The following is a 16540-nucleotide window of genomic DNA, read 5'->3' on the forward strand; positions in this document are numbered from 1 at the left end:
CACACACACACACACACACACACACACACACACACACACACACACACACACACACACACACACACACACACCTAAATGTTCTACTCGGCATTTGCCAGGTGGTCATGCTCGCTCTTTCAGCCACGGGGGCATTATAATGTGACTGTTAATCCCACTATTCGTTGGTAAAAAGAGTAGCCCAAGAGTTGGCGGTGGGTGGTGATTAGTTGCCATCCCTCTAGTTTTACACTGCTAAATTAGGAATGGCTAGTGCAGATAGCCCTCGTGTAGCTTTGCACGAAATTCATAACAAACAAACAAACAATAAATTGAAACATATGTGCATAATTCATTTTAAGTGTATACATAATAATGAAGTTTTTTTTGTTTTTTTTTCCAACCTTGCCAGCCTGGTGTACCTATGGAAATAGCTCTTAACAAGTAAGTGGACTTTAAATTGATTCTGGAGGTAAAATACATGTTGAGTGTACTTGGTTGTAATGTCTGAAGTTAACTTGAATGGAGTTTCACACACATAGCAAGGTTTATTTAGAATGCCATAGATATAATTTAGCATAATTAGGTGCCCAGTTATCAATTTTGCAAATATGATTTTTTTTTAACAATCGTGTGCTAGTATAGTGAGAGATTTGCATTAGATATGAGCTAGTTGTCAGATCAAATGTGATTTACCATGCAATTTCATACCTTGAAAATACTTAAATTCTACAGTTTTTTTTAATATTAATACTTGTCTTTAATTAATTTGGGTTCTGTATGTTAAACACTCACTCACTTCAGTAGATTAGCTTCTACTTTCAAACACATCACTATATTATGTTATTTAGATTTGTCAAGGTTTTCTTAATGTAATCTTGACTATTAAATGTTGAAGTTGTCATTTTGAATAATTTTCAAACATAACTGACCATCTATATGTTTCTAAAAGTAAGTTCTAGCATGAGCAATGACATTGGGTAACCTTAAGTTTTTACCAATCAAGGAAAAACTGATTAAAAATATCATTTATCAAGTCCAATTCATGAGGTGCAAGTTACTATTGGATTAGAAATATCAAGGCCAATGGTAATGCATATTCCAATATGGTACTTCACTCCGCTTACAATATTAGCTAGTCTTGTTCTTTGCTGCCCTCTATATGTGAACTTTTTTCTTTACACATGCCACAAGCCTTTTGCTCCCCCCAACTGTTGGAATCAAGTGATTCCAATGTGTATCTCATGCAAATCATCATGCATAACCTTTCTACCAATAGGAGCAAAGTACACTCGTGTTTTTTTGGACTTTATTTCCCAAGTATGTGACGTCTTATCTCTAGCTCCTATTTCTTATGACCCCTGTCCTTTCTTACTGCATGAATTTTTGTCCCAACAGTGTTTATTTTCCCCCATCCATTAACATTTGGATCCATGCTGACCAATTTGACTTTCAGTTACATGATGGTGTTAGCATGCCTCATCCCCAAAGGGCATTGGATCAGTCTGCCCTCGCTTATCATCGTGCTGACAGTCCTTATCTCGACCAACAACTGTTGGATTCTGTTTTACCCTGTTAGTTTAAACTATGCCCAATTTTCCCGCCTCTGTCTTACCCTCACAACTCTTTTGCAGTATATTTCACTCTGTGGCGAGTGGTGCCTGAGCAAGTATTCTTTAACTCAAAATCTGCAGTGTATGGCCATGTTGACTCATGCTTTATTTTCTATAGTTTCTGAATGCTCACTGTTGAGATGGGGTGTTTCACAAGATTGCATGTAGGTGAATAACCTTGCAATGTTTGCTTCATAAATATGCCCATTCCGGACTGTACCACTCATGGGCTTCGTGGGTAAAGCAGAAGGGGGGTAGCTGCTCATCCCTGCCATACCTCGCTTGAATAAATTGTTGTGGCCTGCTTTTCAAAATAGGGTTTCGGAATAACCCATTGTACTGTATCAGGTGATATTGTTCCTCGGGGCTCTCCAATGCATTATCACCCTTCTTTCTTCCAGTGGAGTATGGGAGTCCTTACCAGTTCCAAGCCACTGGAGTGGTCGACTATGGAGGCACCTTCCTGAATAGATTCCACACAAAGATGGCTATAATCATTCAGTGCAGAGTAGGGCGATTGTGTTCTGCTGATGTAGATGACATACTGTTTTCCTATTTGCCATAATCAATATACCGGAGTGAGACGTCAGAATGCAGTTTAACCCTTTGAGTGGGAGCCCTCATCCTACCCTCATGTCGATGTTGGTACCCCTCTGGCAGGTTTTGGATTTAGAGTGAACCAATCAACATAAGTCCTCACACAAGTTTGGGTTGTCTATCTTCCTCCCTCAATATCTCCTCTGTGTTGTGTGTCACAGTGTTGATTCATGGGATTGTACTGGCTCTGTCCTTGGCTGTCCCTCATTTTCTCTTTTTAACTGAGCTGTTATTGCCTTGGTGGGTCCCAGCCTGTTTCACTGTTGAGGAGTTGATTGTATGCGATAGACATTCTTTCAATACCGGATGTCCTGTTCTCGGATCGATAGCTCTGAGCTCATTCTTGTGTAATGCCCAGGAATCGGAGTGGTTCTCACTTTCCCAGTTCTTGAGTTTGAGGTGAAAATGGTGGATCCTCATCCTACCCTCATGCAGATGTTGATATTCCTTGAGGAAGTTTTGGATGTAGTTGACTTGCCGAGTATGGTCTGCTGCACCCTAGCCTCTCTACACCCAGGAGTGCATCCTTTTTTATTCACTTTTCACATTGTGGGATTGAGTTCCATTATCTTTCTCTGGTGAGGATCTCTTTCCTACTACATTCTCTCCTAATTGGCTCTGTTCTTTGCCTTTATGTTATACATTTCACACATAAGCGAAGAGTATACCTGGCTCGGGTGTGGTGCCCATCTTCAGATCTTATCTGACTCTCTCATCTGCGAAGGTATCCTTGAGATGGTTTCGGGAGGTACGTCTGTCTTTACCGCACACTGGCCCATCCTCCTGATCAATATGGGATTCTAGCTAATCTTGTGAGTGAAGGGAAGTACCTTATCGGAAGTTATAATTTTCCTATACTGAAAATTTATTTCCGATAGGTACTTCCATTCATTCACACTTTCCACCCTCCCTCCCCACACACTTCCTGTGCTTCCATTTTCTGCCAAACTTCAAAGTAATAGTTCAGTAGAAGTGCATAGAGGGATTCACATGAATCACATGAGTGTACTATGCTCCTATTGGTGGAAAGGTGATGAATGATGATTTGCATGAGAGACATGTTAAAATCACTTGATTCCAATAGGGTGGAGCAGAAGACTTGTGGCATGCATAAAAAAAAAGTTTGCATATAGGAGGCAGCAATGAACAAGAATAGCTAATCTTGTGAGAGGAGGGAAGTACCTATCAGAAATTCACTTTCAATATAGGAAAATTGTAACTGATCACCAAAGTTGGTTTATATTGTGTACTTGTTCAAAACCTTAATGTGTAAGAGTATCTATTTTTTCATTATATTAATACATTGTTGTGAAATATCACTATATACAAAAGTATTAATATAAATATTAGAATTTTAATACTATTATTATGTTATTTTTTATAATACTGACTTGCAGAGAATCCCAAAGGAAGACACCTGTGGTTGTTTCCTTCAGAGATGGAGAAAGGTTATTTGGTGATCCTGCTGCAGGAGTGGTAGGTGCATATTTTATAATACAGATATTGTTTTTAGACAGTGTTGTAAAGAGCAATGAGTTTAATACTGAAACAGACTCTTATTTGAAAATAATTTACCTAAAATGATTAAGACAATTAATATTAATGATTAACTCTCATGCAGTAAAGTTGGTCGAATTGACTGACCTCATAACCATTTTGTACTCATTATAGTTTCTATACTGTAACTTTTGATACAACTTGTTAATCTTCACAATATTTGGCAGACTTTTAGTAAATACTATAAGTCTTTTGTAAAAAAAAATAAGATTTTTTTTAATGAAGTATTTTTACTAAAGACTTGTCCATGAATATATGTAGTATTTCTATATTCTAGTCTGAGTGCTAAGTGATTTCCATGTTAAGATCAAAAAGACTTTCTCGTCTCAAAAATCTCAAATTTTATTTGTGCCAGCTTTGAAACCTCCTAAGTAAGTTTGAAGCTTCTTTTTTTTTTCAGTAATACTTTATATTTTATTTTCTCTACCCTAACTTGATACCTGACCTCATAACCACTAAACAAAATTAAAATAAATATAAATTATGCTTTTTTTTTAGTTGTTGTTGAATGACTTCAAATTGTAATATGAAATTACATTTGTTTGGCTTAAGTAGCTTTACATTCATAACAATATACATCTATTTATTCATCTATTAAGTTTTATTGGCTTTTGAGCCCTGTTTAACTGGGAATTGCACCAATATAAGCTGTAACTCACTTGATGAATTTGCAGCTTGTGTTACGCTATCGAATAACATTATACACAAGCTACTTGTGAGCTGCTCATGAATGTATGAGCCATTAAAACTTCATACAAGTTCATCAATGTGTTTCCCATGGAAATCAAGATTGAACTGAAAGCAAAATTGACTATTCTCTTTACAGAAAACAACATAATATCATTTTATAGATGAAAACCTTGGTTTCTGTTGGTTATAAAATAGCGTTGAACATCAGAGAGAGAGAGAGAGAGAGAGAACTATTGGCAATTTCTGGAAGAGAGGATGTGACATGCAGGCATGGCAAGAGGGGTCTGATTGTCTATTTAATGGCTCTGTAACCAAATAAGATTGAAGGCTGTGAAAATTATGCCTTGCATGAATGATGATGAAGTTATGAGTAATTTGCATTAAATTTTGTACTTCTTGGAGAGGTGATAAATAGATTAGAGAAGAGGGGATGCTTAGAGAGCAAATGTCAATTCTTACACTAGGGGGAATTGATTTTTTTTTACATTGCTTTAGAAAAGGAAGAATTTAAAACTTGTATACTATTAAAATATGGATTATTAGCCATATTTTTACACTATATTTATTGGTATACTATGAAAAAAAAAGTAGTTTAATTAAATTTTGAATGTAATTCACTAAAACCTCATGTGCAGAAAAGGATGTTTGTAACAAAAGGGGTTAAAGCTGACAAAGCTAATTTTACTGATATTCTACCAGAATTATTGTAATAAGTTTTAAATTGTATGGTATGTTGATGAATGTGCATTCATCAGTTATCTTTGCAGTTGATATAGACAGGTTCCTGCTTTTATGATATAACAGTATTGTAAGAAATAGTATATTGGGATTTATAAAATAATCATTTTGGGAAGAATGGTAAAAAAAAAAGATGTTACTCATATCAATGTTAATTGAAATTTATCAGCTTGTGTACGTGTGTGCATATATCATATAGTTTCTTTTGTATTCCACTCATCTCAGGCTATTCAGAATATAAAATATTATGCTTAAGTTGCACTTTTCTTTTGTAACCACTGTGCAACCAAGGAATTATTTGCTACTATAACTGACTGTTATAGGTGTATCTTGGTGAAATTTGGTAAGCTTTTAGTAAACATTACAAGTATGTTGTACAGTGTACACAAAAAAAAATCAGATTCTTAATAAAGTATTTTTACAAATTATTTGTATGTGAATTTATTTATTTCCATAAACTCTAGAACCTTCTAAATGTCAAGTTTTTTTTCAATAAAACTTTATACCTTATATTATTTTCTCTACACTAACACAAACTGTAGTAAAATGATCAATGTACAATCAATGAAAAGGAGAAAATATGAAGCAAAATCAAAAATTCTTTTTAATGACTAGATTGTAATTATTTATCAGGCCTCTAATTTTTTTAACAATTACTTTCATTCAATTTTTTTTTTATGTTAATTTAAGTTTGTCTAAATAAAATAACAAAGCAATAAATTACCTGGCAAGAGCTTACAGTACACAAACTATCAAGTTACATCACAAGATGGCATCTTGCATGCATTCCTCTAAGAGACACGAAAATAAGTTTTTATTAAATTTATTTCATTTAAGTTTTTTTTTTTATCTAACTTAATAAATTTCTAAGTTTCATATGGCTTTCTAATTAACCTATAAATAGCTTTTAAAATATTCCTTGCTGCTCGAAATAATGACTTTAGTCTAAACAGATCAATCACTTCTTGTGAACTATTGGCCTTGGTAGCTAAAATAAAACCATTATCTGACTTTTGTAGTTTAGAATATGCTCTTTTATTGGATATTAACACTTTCACTATGAACATCTTTTCTGCTCATATCACAAGGTTTTAGTGATTTACCATCAAAATTTTATTGACCTATTTGTTTATCAAGATATGTGAATAAGTTTGGAATAGAAATGTAGCTAATAATCCAAACTTTAATAGTTTAAGTTTTAAGTTCTTAATTTATTATATTTGAATTTTTGTTAGTATGAGAATTGAAACATTTTCTCTCTAAGCATCCCCTTTTCTCTAACTTATTTAACACCCCTCCAAGAAGTATGAAATTTACTGCAAGTTACTCATTATAATGTTGTCATTGCTCAGCCAAAGCATAATTTTTATAGCCTTCAATCTTATTTAGGTACACAGCCATAAAATCGGACCCTTCATGCGATAGCTGAATGTTGCATCCTTTCTTTCAGTAATTGTCTATAGTTCTCTCTGATGTTCAATAGTATATTATTTATAACCAATAGAAAGCCAAGGTTTTAATGTATCAAATGATGTATTAAATTACATTGTTTTCTGTACAGAGAATTGTCTATTTCACTTTCAATTCAAATTTTATTCCCATGGGAAACACATCGATGAGCTTAGCTGAATTTTTAATGTTGCATAGTTAGAAAGCCGGAAAAATTGTGATAGTCATGGGACATTGTCTACTTTTTGTTTGTTATTATTCTGTGTTCTTTGGTATATTATTTAATTAAATAAAAAATCTCGTGCAGTAGTACCATTAGTATTAAAAAAAAAAAAGTAGGTTAAATAGTCATCAACAGCAAAAAAAAAAGACTTGGCCAAGTACTCTATTTCTTGTTTTTCATGTATATGCTTTATTTATTGTTATACAAGTAACTAAAAGGTAAAAATTGGAAACTTTTTACATTAGGTAAAATAGAGAATAATGATAACAATAAAAAAAATTTTTCACAAAGTTTGCTTGCAAGTAACTCATGAGTAGCCCGTGCTTTATGTAATTCAATAGGGTAATGTGAGCTATATGTTTGCAAAGTAATTTACAACTTGTATTGTGGGAATATTAGTTAGACACTGTTCAAAAGACAATAAAACAATAAAATTCTAGTATAAACAGATGTATACTGTTATGAGTTTAAAGCTAATTAGGATAAACAAATGTTTCAATTTGAAGTCATTCTAGAAAGAAAAAAAGGTTAATTTAAATTTATTTCAAATGTTTTTAGTGATTATGAGGTTGGTTAAATTTACCAATCTTGTATAGAGTTAGGGTAGAGAAAATAACAATGCAATATGTAGTTTTACTGAAAAAAAAATACTTGAAACCGAGATTAAGCAAATGAACTTTGAGATTTTACAGATGAAGAAAAGTGTTTTTAATCTTAACATGAAAATCACGTTTCGCTCAGAGCAGTCAACATTTTGACTCGAAGTATTCATGGAAAAACTTTTATTGAAAATGTTTCATTAAAAATTCAGGTTTTTAAAATTTTTTCTTCCTGTCTTCAAATGACTCTTAATGATCATTGAAATTTTGGAAAATTTTGTGAAGATACACAAAACATATTAGAAGTTATAGTATAGAAACTATAAAGGTCAATTTGGGGTCATGAACTTGGCCAATTTTACCGAGCCTGTAGCAAGAGAGTTAATATGTCCAATAACATTGTTGGAGAGAATTATATACATATCTTGAAAGACAGGATATGAGAGGAGCATCTCATGGAGGTTGAACAAATATAGTGATAACTTAGTATAGTAAAAAGATAAAAGGTTGAAATTTTATATTCTGGCTTGTCAATATCTATAGTATGTGTTTCTAGTTGGTTGAACATTTTGAAGCCCTTATAAGGGAAGAGCAAAAAAAAATCTATAAATTAGAATTCAAGAGTACTATCACGCTGTTAGACTCTGACTTACAGATTGAGATATTATTTAAATATTTCTTTTCAAAATTAAGAAATTAAATCTTAGATAATACAAAAATTTGAATTATATTTTATGTTTTTTTGATGCCAATTTTATTAAGTTACATTGATAGTAAAGTAGTTTAAATTTTGATATACTTTTGTAAAAAGGTCGTGACATGTACATTTTGATTTTCTTGTGTCCATAAGGTTAAATAGTCTAATTATATGACATCAGTGAAATAAAAAAAAAAACTTTTTGTCTTCTAGGGTGTTAGGTTTCCAGACAAAGCCTATGCTTACTTTTTAGAGTTATTGGGGAAGAAAGTGGACAACCCTATGGTTCAGTTGTTTCAAAAGCGATTTCCCTACTATACAGTTATACCAGATGAGAGAAGGGGAACAGTTGTATTGAAACATCCTGAAGGCATGTCCTTCACTCCTGAAGAACTTGTAGCTATGGTGTTTAAAAATGCACAAGAAATAGCAGAACATGCTGCAGGTATGATCAGACTTAACTAATATAACCTCTTTTACATTTGTTTAAAATCATGCAGTGTTTCTTGCACCTTATAAAGGAAATGTTTCATGTTCTGTGCTGTATATTTAACTATTTCTTGCATTATTTGTGCTCAGTTTGGTGGACATGATTATGCATTATTGCCGACCATCACACTTTTTTACGTAATAAACTTTCTTGAAAGATTTTAAGGCCGCATAAGCCATACATATCCTAATACAATTTTCACAGACTCTCCATTGTACAGGGAATGTTGGTTTCCAAGATCTCGTTGAAGCAAAACAAGTACACAGAATTTCATAAATGTGCGTTCAGGTGACTTGATAGATATGTTGGAGAAAGGGATAGTATGGTTACTGGTTTCATTTTCTGTATATCATAAAAATGCTATATTGTACTTAAACTTTCGATGTGATACAGCTATTCATCATAGAAATTCCGTCCATGCTTAGTTTGTTTCAGTACAGTTTTCTAATAGAGATGAGAGTTTGCCTTTGTTTTATTATGTTTTTTTGTGAAGTTTTAATTTTCCACTGTATGAAAAATCAGTGGTATCTATAAAGTGCAATGAACAAAATTTTCTCTTCATTATTTTGGAAAGTGTTCATTGTCAAGTGGTCTGTATCAAATTGCCTATTTCTTGTTGTAATCATTCAAGTACATACAAGCCTTGTCCAAGTTTGCAATAAACTCCCATGTGTTTTGTGTAAACTATTTTTCATAGTAATCTACTGTTATTTCTCGGCAATGTATGTATAGGGTCACCACCTTTTGTACTCGTATTTTTTGTTCCTCTAAATGGAAAGATTTCATGTGCAACTTGTTAGCAGCTAATTTCCTAGTGGTTTCTGGATGACCCGTCTGCTAACTTTAGCAATAGTAGCAGCAGTTCTACACGTGATAGGATGTTGTTTAGGTGGTATTACGTTTCCAAATGAGTGCTCTGGCTATTTCTTGCTAATGCTATTCTCTATGTTATAGACTGTTGTCTTTGAAATTTGTTTATCTGCATCTTTTTTGCTACTTCTCCTGTAGAAATATCCTTCCTAAGAAAAAGCAGTGGAATACTCCCCACCCATAAATCTGCTCATGGTTATGAATTTTATATGAACCACATATACATATGACTAACATATCATCCACAACATGACAAAATCTACACCCAAAATGCTTCTAATTTCCAAAAGAGAACACAAATTGCTTCTGAGGAAAAAGTGCCAAAATCAGTTGTTCTTGATTATTATTTTTGCTGCCTGAATTAAATTCAATAGTTGAGAACGAAAGCCTTATTGCTGGTTGTTCATCTCTTAAGGTTGACAAAACTTGTATATTTCAAGTGAAACTGCTTCATTTTTATTCGTTGTTTGATTTTCCTCCACCCCATCCTTACCATCATTATTTACAGAATCTTTTTAGTACCAAGTTAGATTCCTATCCTTGTAGATTGTTCTGAGAAAGTTATGAATTTGTGATGTATAAATTTATCAAACACAAGGTAACAATAATACATACTGTGTGTCATCAAATTGGAAACCTTGATTATTGTGGCTAACATGTAACATTTCCCTACCTAACCTTGATTAATAGCAGTAAAATACAATAATACTTATGATCCTTTTGCTAAATAGATGGCTTTACATGTCACATTATTTCCTACGGCACAAAATTAGTAAATTAGAAAAATGACAAAGTTTAACTTGAGGTCTAGATTTTGCCATTAATGGTGACATGACTCACAACTGCATGGGATATAAAGTGCAATTAACCAACTGTATGTAAAACACTGTCAATAGAAGTTTGATAATTTGTTACGATACAGTCCAGAATCCTATACCTCTACGTTTATTCATTGATATGTGATTAAAGATGACAAGGCAAGTGTCTTTCTTGCAAGTACAATTGTATTATTAATATTTCTTGAATCTGTATGAGATGTTGTTTGTAGCAAACTATATACGACCATTTATTTACATCGTTCAATTTCATTTAACACTCCATACACGTACTTCAAAGTATTGTGCTGTTGCATATTTCATTAGGCCAGACCATTAAAGATGCAGTTATAACGGTGCCAGTGTACTTTAACCAGGCTGAGAGAAGAGCAGTACTTCATGCTGCAAATATGGCTGGCTTGAAGGTGTTGCAGTTAATTAATGATAATACAGCAGGTGAGTGATTGATGTTATCTCTGTGTTTATGGTACAGATAAAAGATGAAGCACAGGATTGATGTATACCTGAAATTCAACATAGTGAAATAGTATTATATATAATGAATACAACATAACCAGTACTGATGAGCAGTGGTTAGTGTTGAAGATTTATTTATTATAGAATAGAATTGATAACTGATAAACATTAGGTTGCTAATAGTTCTTAACACCATTGGGTGTAGAACCAAAGGAAAGTATTGTTTTTAATTGATAATAAAAATAGTTTGCAGAGTTGCTAAAACTTTGAATGTTCTTGAAATTACCCATTATGAAAATCAAGGCCTTAAATTGCTTTAACATATAAATTTTACTGCTGAAGTTTTGAATAAATGTTGTTGAAAATTTGTAATTTCGTTTAAAATTGGACAAATGATAAACAGTTGTTCATCCCCTGCATGAAAACAATGATTTATAAAATTCAAGTCCGAAAATACACATACTGTTTATTTTTCATACAGAAGTCACATTATCTCTATTAATCAGACAGTAGAGAATCACAAACATGTTGAAATCCACACTGCTGGCAGTGTTCAAGCTTTTACCCAATATTTTTAGACTGAAAAAAAATTTAAGGTTAATAGAGATTGGAGCTGCATGATAAGTCACTGTTGGTCCTATCAAGGTTTGATTGATCTCAGCATAATTTACAGATTTGACAAGTTTTAGTTTTATAATTTTCTTTACATTTATTTAAGCTTGTTCTTGAGAGTTGCAGAGTCTTTATGAAAACAATCATGTTTATGTATTAGATATGTATGAGATTTTCTTTTATTGAATGTTATTTAAAGTGACCCATTAATAATTATCAAATCATATAAAGTTCTAGTCCTCTAGAGTCCTGTGAAAAACAATTTCTAAAAATGTTCAACTTTAGTTGTGTAATACAGCCATACTATATTCATTCCTTGTTCAAAATTTGACAAATTCTTATTGGCATCACACATACTAAGGAATAATCAGTGGTTGTGATATATGTTACAATAAATGTACTGAAGAATAATTTCTGAATTTCATATCTTAGGTAAAATTAATATTAGCATGCAACAGCATAAACATTTGTGGCTTGTAAAAAGTATTAGCTCTGGTTACTATATAAAGGGATTGGAGGGAAAAATTCAATTTCACAGCCATTGTTAAATAGATAGTAATGAAAATTCAATGTTGCCATGTTTTTGAAACACTTATTTTACCGGAAGAATGATTGCAAGAGTTGAGGAATTTAAAACAAATTGAAATTAGTTTGTTTTTTTGTATACCCATCAGATATTATCATAAATACATGTAAATATGCATATTTGGTATTTATCTATGATGCAACTAGATTTTCAAGTGATGCATGAAATATTATGTGATTAAAATAGCAGTTTGTTATTTGCATCAGACATTGTCGTATGTAAATATGGGTGTTCAGTATTTATCTGTGTACCACATTGTAAATAACTACTGCTTCTGCTGTGTAAAACTTAAAGAACAAAATTAAAGATGGAGAATGTTATATATTACTCTCCATGTCACAAGTATATATGCAGTTTTTTTAACTCTTAAATTATGAATTAGTTTTAACAATACTCACTACTAGTGGGGGGGGGGTGTTTTTAGTGTTTTTTCCTCTTTATGAAACACCTAGTGTAAAGAACTGACCAAAACAAATTGGGTGCAATCACTCATTGCAATCAAATACACAAGGAAACCTAATCAGTAATTTGTGGTAAATTAATTAGTGTTGATGGTAATTTTTTTATATTTTTGTGTGTGACTAGTATGGTAGTAAGAATAATTAACCAACAAAGTGGTGGATTCACAAGTAATTTGATGCATAAATCATTTTAAAATGTCAAAATCAGGTGGGGTTTCTTTGGTAGTTCTAGAGTCAACCACTTATTTAATTTATTGATTTTTTAAACAAGCACGTTAAAGTTTAAGACTAATTTGTAAATATGAATGAGTATAAATAAAAACTGATTTTGGCTGTTTCTAGCAGAAGGATTTAAAAATCTAGTGAACTGAATAAATTAATTTTATGACATAAATTGTTAAACATTTTCAAATTCAATATGTCTCAACTAAACAATTTCATCCAAAGAATTGCTAATAAAATTTCTTATTAATGATCCAAACTTGAAAAAATGAAAGGCTTAGGGAAATTGCTTTTGTACAGATTTTTAGAAATACAGTTTAATCCTTTGTAGGTTTTACAAAAGTGGTTAGGGGTACCATATAATATTTAGTTCTGTACAAGTGATTATTTGTGTTTTTTTTTGTATGTCTTAATTTTTTCAAAGTGTTAAGGAGTGCAATCTAGGCTTTAATTCTATTTTTTTTGAGACTTGGTTTGGAAAATTATGTACTTAGTTTTTTAGGTTACAAGGAAGAGCACAGTTTTATAAGTGGTTTGGAGAGTAACATATTTCTCAGTTATAACAGGTAACTGAGAGTATTGTCTGCTTTTTAGTTTTCACAATGGTTTTAATACTTTGTATTCTTTATCATAATTATTGACTAGAAGTACATGTTCGTCCTGAGGCTTTTTTATAAATGATTTAAATACATACTTTTTTGTACATGTCACTGTAAAACAAAAGGAGGGTAATTTTATTGGAAGATACATTTTCATAGAAAGGCTTATTAAATGTTATTATAGAAATAAAATAAAAATTATATCACTTTATAGTATAGTAATAAATTTACTTTCATTTCTTTTCAGTTGCTCTGAACTTTGGTGTGTTTAGAAGGAAAGATTTCAATGAATCTATGTTTAATATAATGTTCTATGATATGGGAGCGAGCAGTACAGTTGCAACAATTGTTACTTACCAACTTATAAAGTCTAAAGAAGGAAGATTTGTTGAGACAAACCCACAACTTACTGTTAGAGGAGTTGGGTATGTTTTCATTTTTTTTTTACTGAATGTATTTGCAGATAGTAAACAAGACTGGAGACAAGCTAAAAGAGATTGAAACATGTAGCATTTTGAGTTGCTATAGTGAAATGTTTTACAGCTTTTTTGTAATACAAATATAGCAAATATTTTGTAATAATAATTTTTAATTTAGTATATTATGAAAAGGCAACACATTTTAGGGCATAATTTATCTGGATTGCATTGTGAGATGTTAAATTAAGATATTCTGTTTTGCACAATGTGCTATTTTGCATCAAGTGCCAATTTGGTCTTAAGCAATGGATTAGTAAAATCAGATGTCTTTCAGAATTTAAACATTGTCGAAGAAGGGATGTAACTAAAAGATTTTTACAGCTATTAAAATATGACTGAAGCTTTTCATAAATTATTTTGTCATTATAGTTACTTTTAAGTAGAAGAGACTGAATATAAATAAGCTTAATGTGAAGATATAAGAGTGCCATGTGAATAAAATCAAATTTGATCTTATACATTTTATGCTTATATAGCTGGGTAGTTTATAGCTGTTTGTTTTATATAGTTTTTTTTTTTTTCAGGTTTTATTGATGTATGTTTCAATAAAAATAGAAATGAATATGTTTTTAAACTTTTCACATTTGAAAACTTAAGACGCCAGTATGCACCATGTGTTGTATATGGTGAACTTTTATTTGTTTTCTATTTTTTTCTAGAAATTTTGTTCCCCTGGTGGGACAGTGGTAAGTTTACGGACTTACTATGCTAAAGTTTAGGGTTTGATTCCCTTTGGACACAGTAGATAGACTGAGGCTTTATTTATTAAAAAAAACAAAAAAAACTACAAGTATTTGATGTAATGGTTGTATAAATTAATTTTCCAGTTTTCCATTTTCCAGTTTTGTACTTATTTTTTGTGTCTTAAGTTTCAATATGTATAATGTTAGTTACACTGGTAAACTTTTCTTAAGTTTGATCGTTTTTATTGCAAGAAAAACTTTTATGGTAAATTAAACATAATTTTATGTTACTTTCTTTTTTTATCATGATCTTGCCTCATTGTAGTCTGTCCCTGTTGCTGAGACTTAATGTTTCAAACACTAAGCCTACACAAAATCTCTTAAAGTTGAAAAAATAAACTTAAAAAAAACCTCTGTTAAGGTGAGAAATGTGATGATATTAATCTCCCCTGTTCTCTAATGGGACAGCAGTAAGTTTATGGACTTACAGCACTAAAACATAGGCTTCGATTCACCACAGTGGACACAGTAGATAGCCCAATGTGGCTTTGCTCGAGAACAAACATACAAACAAATGATCTCTCCTTGGAAAATTTGAAAACTAACAATGAGTTGTATTCAGTCAGTCAATAATTTGAATGAGATTCTTAGCAGATTGTAAACAGTTCCTCTCCATAATAGAATCCAGCTTTTATAAATTAAAAAACAAAACAAAAAAACTGATAAATATTAAATGAATTTCAATTAGTTTACCTTGTGTTTTCTTCCAAATCATAAATGTCGGAAACAAGTGACAACTGTAGTGTTTCAGTACATTTTGTTTCCATAAAAGAAACATTATTTAAGTGGTCAGTGCTGTCACTGTTTTAAGCCAAAATTATAGCATAATGAAAAAATTTTACGATGAGTCATTCAGGTGAGATGGCTTTAGTTTGTGGTCCTCTCGACTTAAAATATTTAAATCCAGGGTCAATTCCTTAGAGTGGAAGAGGTACAAAAAACACATTGTGTAGCTTTGTGCTAAAATGAACTTTTAATTTTGTTTTGCATTACCAGTTATTTTATAGTTATAGAGGGTGAAAACTAATTTCCACTTGTTTGTATGTACATATACAAGTATGTGTATTTCGTGTAATTACATATATGCATATAACATTCCATCTTCTTTAGCATTCTGTAAAAATAATAATAATAAACTATTGGAAACAACAAAACACTATCACTAAAAATCTTTTCTTTTATTAATCAATAAATGAACACTGACTATTACAACTTGTTTATTTTTTACCACCTAAGTTAAGTGTAACAATCTAACACAAACTAGCTGGATACTGAAGCTACTGAGAACAACAAACGTATGTACTTCAGCACTAACAGGTAGATGTTTACAAAATATTTGGGGTCTGTGAAGACCCTGGAAGATTAATGCAGGGTTAAATATGTAAACAAGAAAAACATATACTTCAGTTTAACAAGAAACTTAAGTTGGTGCTATAAAATCTCTGGTATTTCAGCTTAAGGATTATTAGAGTGCAAGTACTGTGCAAGAATTATTACTCAGTGTTAACGTTTTCTTTTGACAGCTTTGATAGATCTCTTGGTGGACTAGAAGTTCAGCTTCGTCTCCGAGACCATTTAGCAAAATTATTTAATGAGCAGAAAAAAACACCAAATGATGTTTTCCAGAACAAAAGAGCACTTTCTAAGTTGTTTAAAGAAGCTGGAAGATTAAAAAAGGTTTTGAGTGCAAATCCAGATCATTATGCACAGGTGAGTGTTTTTTATATAAAAAACAAATAATGGTTGAAATATTAACATAATGGTTTGGATATAAGTCACTTTTTTTTATTATATCACTTTGAATTTTGAAGTGCAATTTATAGCCTATTTCTATGAAAAACAAAACATTTTAGTATTGATACCTTGTCATTTTGTAACATTTAATTATAATAGTGTAATTTTTGCACAGCTCCGAGTAACTACTATTTCATGAATTTATGTCAATAATTTTGGTATCAAACTGTGATTATAATTCAAATTTTAATACTATATATTACTCAATTTCTTAAATTAAAAATAACAAAAAAATACAGATAAACATTGATTT

The 16540-nt window shown here is 31.5% G+C and overlaps 1 protein-coding gene across 4 annotated transcripts in view; it reads left to right on the forward strand.

Annotated features, from left to right (window-relative positions):
* LOC106467294 (hypoxia up-regulated protein 1-like) overlaps window positions 1–16540 on the forward strand; it is a 72788-nt gene that overhangs the window by 19655 nt on the left and 36593 nt on the right. For all 4 annotated transcript variants that reach the window (XM_013927635.2, XM_022396067.1, XM_022396058.1 and 1 more), the window contains exons 4-9: window positions 389–420; window positions 3584–3662; window positions 8353–8584; window positions 10642–10770; window positions 13519–13696; window positions 16017–16203. In XM_013927635.2, the coding sequence (XP_013783089.1) occupies window positions 389–420; window positions 3584–3662; window positions 8353–8584; window positions 10642–10770; window positions 13519–13696; window positions 16017–16203 (837 nt within the window). The remainder of the gene's footprint in view (window positions 1–388; window positions 421–3583; window positions 3663–8352; window positions 8585–10641; window positions 10771–13518; window positions 13697–16016; window positions 16204–16540) is intronic.

This window comes from Limulus polyphemus, unplaced genomic scaffold (genome assembly GCF_000517525.1).
Source record: "Limulus polyphemus unplaced genomic scaffold, Limulus_polyphemus-2.1.2 Scaffold78, whole genome shotgun sequence".
In the NCBI taxonomy this organism is placed as follows: domain Eukaryota; kingdom Metazoa; phylum Arthropoda; class Merostomata; order Xiphosura; family Limulidae; genus Limulus; species Limulus polyphemus.